The 6,375-nt window shown below is 57.3% G+C and overlaps 1 protein-coding gene across 1 annotated transcript; it reads right to left on the bottom strand.

Moving 5' to 3' along the window:
* Nucleotides 1–1,594: 1,594 nt before the first annotated feature.
* Nucleotides 1,595–5,708, bottom strand: PROCA1 (protein interacting with cyclin A1). Its single transcript, XM_072978698.2, has 4 exons — nt 5,189–5,708; nt 4,260–4,392; nt 3,164–3,298; nt 1,595–2,369 (listed from the first exon to the last, which is right to left on the bottom strand). The coding sequence occupies exons 1-4, from the start codon at nt 5,649–5,651 to the stop codon at nt 1,718–1,720; spliced, it is 1,383 nt and encodes a 460-aa protein (XP_072834799.2). The 5' UTR covers nt 5,652–5,708; the 3' UTR covers nt 1,595–1,717.
* Nucleotides 5,709–6,375: the final 667 nt, after the last annotated feature.

Genomic DNA, 6,375 nt, shown 5'->3' with positions numbered 1-6,375 from the left:
GCTTCTCTGTTTCCCACTGCCAGCCAGCCAGCTAGCCAGAGAGAGAGAGAGAAAGTCCAGTGGAGAAACTGGCCAAGGTCCACCACTAAGAATGCCCATTTGGTCAGGGGTCACCCAATGGTTACTGGGTCATGGGGTGGGGGAGTCATAAGAGAAGCTTCTTCGAGTTTTGAGTCGAGGGGTGTTGCTGGAACTGGCCCACTGCATCTTTTGAAAACTTTTGAGGGAGTGGAGTGGACATCTGTGTGGATCGGGAAGAGGGTTCAAGGGTGGTTGCCCCCTCGAGTCCCAGGGCAGCTCTGGAGCGAAGCTTTCCACGCCTGCTGGTGGGGGCTGATCAAACAGGGCCGCAGAAGTTTAAATGGGGCTTCTTGAACTCTGGCGGTTGGAAAGAGAACAACCCAAAGAGGGCTGTTCTGTTTCCAGATGCTTGAAACCAGCCTGCCTCTTTGGGCTCCAGGTACCTCTCAATGGTCTCTCAGAGATGCTCCCCCCCCCATACGGACACATTGTCCACTAATCCCGCCCAGCTCAAAGGTCACTTAAAGGAGAGCTTTGGAACCATAACTCAGGGGATTTGGGGGGTTGTAGTCTGAAAGGAGGGACTCTTTCCAGCCCGCCTCTGAGGAGAGAGCAATGAAGGGCTATTTTCTGGTTGCTGGGGCGCTTCGTTTAGGGTGGAATAGCCTCCCAGCTCTGGGCAGGAGCTGAGCCGCCTCGAGTCCCAGGCGAAGGGGAATCGTAAGACTTAGGAACAGAGCAGTGACCGAGAGCAGCTTCTACATTTTTGTCTGGGGCTTTGGGCCAGCCCTGGAAAGGGAGTGAGGTTGCAGGAAGGGGAAGAGGGGGAATCGGGACACGGGGCAGAGCTGCTCCCGGGGACAGAACAGGCCCCTGAGCGGTGAAGGCCAGGCCAGAAGGAGATAAGCAAGGCTGCCGGGAAAGAGCCAGGCAGGCTGGGCGTCCCGGATATTTCTTTTAAAAATATCATCACGTTATCACCAGGGGGAGGGAAGCCGACCCATCCAGAAGGGCCACGAGGGTGGCCGTAAGGTGACCGCGCTGGGCCTCTGCCCAAAAAGCCTGGGCTGGTCTTAGCAAAATGATTCCTTTCGCGTAAGCCTGGCCTGTGTAGAAGTTGGTGTTGGCCCGAAGATTCAGCTTGAAAATCACAGTGGTTGCTTAGGAAGAAGGAAAACGCAAAAAAAAAAAGCCAGCAACGCTGTCTAGGTGGGTTTTTGTGGTGGTGGGTTTTTTTAATGATGCTATCGGAAGCTCCGAATTTAAAAATTGGGGGGCCTGAACGCGGGGGATCTCTGGGTCTGTCGAAAACCGATTAAGCTGTACGAGGCCACAGCAGACCCTGTGCTCCTTGGCATAGTTTAGCAGAATGTGATCTACTTTTTTTTAATGTATATTTTAACATGGAAGTAAAGATGGCCTGCCTGAACAGGGGTATTTTGACACCAGGGGGTTGCGCTCCTTGGAGCGGCTTGGCAGAATTGGTGCTTTAACGATCCGCTTGCTGTTCCAGATTTCCCTTCCAGCCGGATGCATCCACCCTCCCACCTGTCCTGGTGGAATTGCTGATAGATTTAGGGCACAAAATAGTTTATTTAGGAAAATCTTTGGGTTGCCTGTGCTTTGCTGGTTTATTACGTGGCTCCAAGCAGCCCATAGTAGAAGCCATCCCGCTCTCCCCACCCCTCCCCGAGTCTCAGCTGGGTGCAGAGTCCCCCCGCGCCTTCTTCCGCTGCCTCCTGCCTTTCCGCTGCCTCCTGGCAGGCGCGGCAGGGGTCCGGGGCCCAGGGGTGGCTCTCCCACGGCCCGCTGCTTTGCTCTCGGCCTCGGCGCCGTCATCGTTGTCTTTGGTCGCTTGCAGGTGAGTTGCTCCTCCCGGGTCGTCGCTGAGGATCGCATTGAAGGGATCCTCCTCTCTCAGATCTGGAAATCCAGCCAGGGTCTCCAAGTCCGTCTTGCCCACTTCGTGGGCCGCCAGGCGTTTGGGCGAGGCGGTGGTTTCTTGGCCGGGCGACACCTTGGCCTTCTCCCCCGTTTTCTTCTTCAGCCCCTTGCCCTTCCTGCTTTTCCGCCCCTTCCCCTTCCTTTTGCCTTTCCGGTCTTTTCCTTTCCAGCCTTTCTTTGGTGAGAGATCTGTCCTCGCCGGGAAGCCAGGGGTCTCCGTGGCTGCCGTGGCAGGCTGCCCCGGTTTTGGTGGGCGGAGGCTGCCGTCCCGTGGCGTCGCAGTGGAAGAGGGTGTTGCCACCGTTGTCCGGCGTGTCGCTGGCCCATCTATGACTTCTCCACCATATTCATACAGCACCGGTTCTTGGGGGACGGCAACTGCCACCATACTGTAGTTTTTGCACCTGGGGGAGGGAGGGAAGAGGAGCAGAGGATTGATCCCTGTGGGTCTGGGCATTCCCCAGGAGCTCAGAAGGCCCCACAGCCAGCAATCTCTTCTACACAGATTCAGCACCCTGTGTTTCAGCTTGCTTTTCACGTCAAGCCCAAGAGGCTAGTCCTTAGGGTTGAAAGCGGAAGAGCAAGTGTCTGCTACCACATCAGAAGTCAGAAACTTTGTGCATAGAAGGTGTTGCTCATGGGCCTCGCACACTCCCTCCCAGCATCCTCTAAAGGTAAAAACTTGAATGTTGAAAAAGCAGAAACACCCCCACCCCACCCTCACATTTGCACCGTGCATAGAATTCACATTATTTTCCAGGAGCATCTATTGTCCTTTTTCAGGGCATAGTCATGAAAATGAGTGTGGTTACTAGATTAACCCCTCTGGACGACCAGCACCAGGCAGTACGGGTAACCTTGGCGAAGGTGGACAGTTTCGTTGCTGCCGACCCACTCCGCCCCGCCATGTTTGCAGGAGATGAGCGGAGGACGGTCTCGGAGGACAACCTTCCAGGCTGGGTATGTAAGAGAGGGGAGCAACACCCCCCCCCCGTGGGTCCCGAGCCATTTCAGGTTTCAGGAACTTTGAAGGTTAAAACCCCAGAAGTGATGGACAAGATCCAGTGCCAACAAAGCCCCCCCCTCCTTCCACACCTGCATTTCCCAGAACCCAAGACCGCTGGAAGTCTCGTTTTCTGTGCCGGCCTCATTGGGGGGAGGAGAGGGAAACGGGGGTTCCAGGCAAGGGTTCTCTTACCACATGTAAAGGTAAGGCTCCACGCACTGCTCTTTGTAGATGAACTTGAAGCAGGGCACCTGGATGACGTTGAAGAAGGCCTGGCCCACCACCCGGGAGGCCGTGTCATTCACAGCCCTCAAGCAGGCTTTTAACCTGGAAAGGAAGCGGTGAGGCTGAAGGGATGATTCCGGTTTATTTTCCATTCTCCCATAAGACACTTTGCTCCAACCCAGGATGGTTTACAATTTAAAAAAAAAGTAGGAACACCATAGAAACAAGGCTAATCCCAAGACATTTCTGCTGCCTGAGCCAAGGAAACTTGCATCCCTCGCTTATTCCGTATACAGAGAGAGGGCTCCTTCCTGTACAAAACGGCATCTAGCGGTCATGGTGAGAATCAAAAGCTGACCTTGAGAGGACCATGGGCTGAGTGCCTGCCTCTTTCTCCTCTTTTAAGTCTTTTAAGACTCCTGAATGTTTTGGATTCAGCTTTTATACTTTTATGGTATTAATTTGATATGACAAAGATGAGGACAGACGATGCCTTGATTGGAGCGCTAAAAAACAGAGCAAACCGCTAGCTAGCTTTTGACCTAAATCAGTCTTCCTTTCACGGATAGTGCAGGAAGAAAACAATATACAGTACATGGGATTCCCCCAAAATTCCTGGCAGATGGCTGGAATCGGGTCTGCTCCTTAAAGGTGAGTTCAAGACTGCAGAAAAGACCAGTGTGCAGCCTCAAGAAGGCTGGTTGAGTTTGAACCTCGGCTGTGGGTTCAAATTGATTCCCACTTACAGGTGAACCTAAAATATGAATCAAATCCACCAGGCCTCGCATGAGAAAAAGGGTCACCCGTTTGAAAGGGGCATAACACCCTCCCCCTTCAGGGGCGTGGGGCTGGGGAGGGGAGGGGCAGGACTACACCACCTATCATCTTTGATGCCAGGTGGGGCTGATGGGATTCAGAGCCCCACATTCCAGTTCCATGTACCGCCTTTTGGGGAAGGCGTTTTATGGGGATGGCATGAGATTTATCCCTCTCTGGAGCAGAGCGCAGGGGCTCTTGAGGCAGTCGCTGGCAATAACACACACACCGCACAACGTCTACTCACTGGTTGTCGCAGTCACAGTGGCTGATGGTGTGCCAGCGGTAGTTCCGGTAGCCGTACTTGTAGGTGAAGGGGTGGATGACGTGGTGGCAGTGGTCGTGTTGCCGACAGCACCTGTCCGTCTCCCGGTGCTCGCCTGGAAAGAGAAGGAGGGGCAGTGTGGTAGAGGGGTGACAGGGCTGGAATGGAGACCTGGGAACCCCAGGGCGGAATCCCCCCCCCCTGGGGCTCTGCATTCTCTCTCTCTCTCATGACCCAATGTTAGTCTCACTTGTCTTGGCCCACCTCACAGGGTCCTTGTGATAAAGGGAGGGAATTGCCGTGTGTGCCTTCTGGAGAAACCAACCCCCCCCCCCAAAAAAAAAGCAGGGAAAATGAGCCTGGGTGTTGCAGGGAATCAGCCGTCAGGCAAAAGGACCCCGGAGGCATCAGGTTCAAATCTCTGCTCAGGCGGGCAAACTCGGCAGGAAGGGGAGTGTGTGTTTGTGTGTGCGGCTAAATTGCTCCTTAAAGATGTCTGCCACATCTTCGAAATCGCTATTAGGTTATGCCCTGAGTCCCCAAAAGGACACGATGGGGCTTGTGGATAGAAAAATAAATGCCCAGGGTTTTAAAATACAGAAAGGGATCAGGGGAAGGTTGGTACTGGGGGAGGGGGGAGGGGAGTGATCCTGGTTCTGATCCCTCCTACCCGCCCGGACCCCAGTTCTGGAACTTTCTCGCCCAGCCCATCCTACCTGGCAAGGCTGTAAGGAGGGCGAAGGGGAAAGGAAGGAAGACGCACAGACAGGCGGGTGTGTGGAAAGGCAGCCTCTAAACCCCGGTCTTCCTCCTCCACGAGCGCCCCTGGCCTTTGGGGGAAGGGAGAGGTCCCCCACCCACCCCGCCCCGCCGGGACGGACCCCCCCCCCCCCGCAGGGTTGCCAACCCACCCAGCTCCTGGTAGCTGGCGGCGATGTTGCCGGCTCCGCACCAGAGGGTGCCCGGGTAAGTGAAGCCTCGCTTGGCGCGCCGGGGCGCCCCGCTCGCCTCGCCCGGCCGCCGATCGCCGTCCGAGGCGCGGCAGGCGGCTTTGGCTTCCTCCAGGGTGCGGAAGGGCGGCCGGCGGTGGCCCTCCTCCTCCTCGGGGGAGCCCCGGGGGCGGCAGAGGCGCAGGAAGGCGGCCACGGCCGGGGGCTCCCCGGAGAGGCGGCAGGCGCGCAGGCGGCGCGGCCGTCGGGGCGCCCAGGCGGCGCTCAGCACCTCCCGCCCGTCGGAGGCCTGGAAGGCCAGCTGCCCCTCTTGAGCCTCGCCCAGGAGCAGGCAGAGCCGGTCCAGGTCCGGGTCGGATCCGGCCCCCGCGGCCCCCAGCAGCGCCCAGAAGAGGCAGCAGGTGCCCAAGCCCGGCCGCGCCATCCTCCTCGGTGGGCGCCGGACTCCCGTTCAGCACCCGAGCGCGCAGACAGCGCCTCCGCCTGCGCCGCCTTTTAAGCCCCGCCGGGCGGTGGCCTGATCCCCGGGCGGAGGAGGGGCTCCGGCCAGCCCCCCCCTCCCTCCTTCCCTCCCTCCCCACCTCCTCTCTCCTCCTTCGATGGGATCTGGGAGTAGGGGAGGGGAGAGAGAGGCCGGGGAAACGGAGGAAGGGGGTGAGTGGGTCTCCCAAGCCAGCCTAGCCCCGGCAGACCAGGTCGAGGGAACCTCCCGGGGCCTGAGCAGTCTATCCTCACCTGCCTGCCAGCGGCTGGGAAGCCTCTCCTTCGTGGCCTCCCTTTTGGGTGACCCTTTCAAGACGTCTCCTTGGGGGGTCTTTTGTGGTGCCTGTAAAAGGAGAAACAAATCCTGGAAATAACATGTTTTGAAACTCCGTAGGCTGGGGATTCTGGGATCTGTAGTCCACAAAGGAAAAGCTTGCAGATTTCTAGCTTTGGAAAGCAGTCAAGCCCTTTCTGTGGTCTCGAGAGCCAGCTCTACCCTGAAAACGAGGGAGGAAGTGGCCTCAGGTGGAAGATGTTGTGGGTCGGAGGATAGACAAGACGTGCCATCAGGGGACACACACACCCGCCGCCGCCACCCCCCAGAAACCTCAGACAATCCTGTCCGCTAACGGACGGATGTCCAATTAGGATCTGGTCGTCCCTTG

This window comes from Pogona vitticeps, chromosome 7 (genome assembly GCF_051106095.1).
Source record: "Pogona vitticeps strain Pit_001003342236 chromosome 7, PviZW2.1, whole genome shotgun sequence".
Lineage (NCBI taxonomy): Eukaryota > Metazoa > Chordata > Lepidosauria > Squamata > Agamidae > Pogona > Pogona vitticeps.
Note: the sequence above shows the minus strand (reverse complement) of the source record. Positions and strands in the feature narration are given on the sequence as shown.

Bases quoted from the DNA above. Each gene is read 5' to 3' on its own strand.
- PROCA1 (XM_072978698.2), bottom strand. From the start codon at position 5,651: ATGGCGCGGCCGGGCTTGGGCACCTGCTGCCTCTTCTGGGCGCTGCTG. The intron at 4,393-5,188 runs GTGGGTTGGCAA...TTCTCTTTCCAG, and splicing joins CGCCAGCTACCAGGAGCTGG to GCGAGCACCGGGAGACGGAC. The intron at 3,299-4,259 runs GTGAGTAGACGT...CTTCCTTTCCAG, and splicing joins CACTGTGACTGCGACAACCA to GTTAAAAGCCTGCTTGAGGG.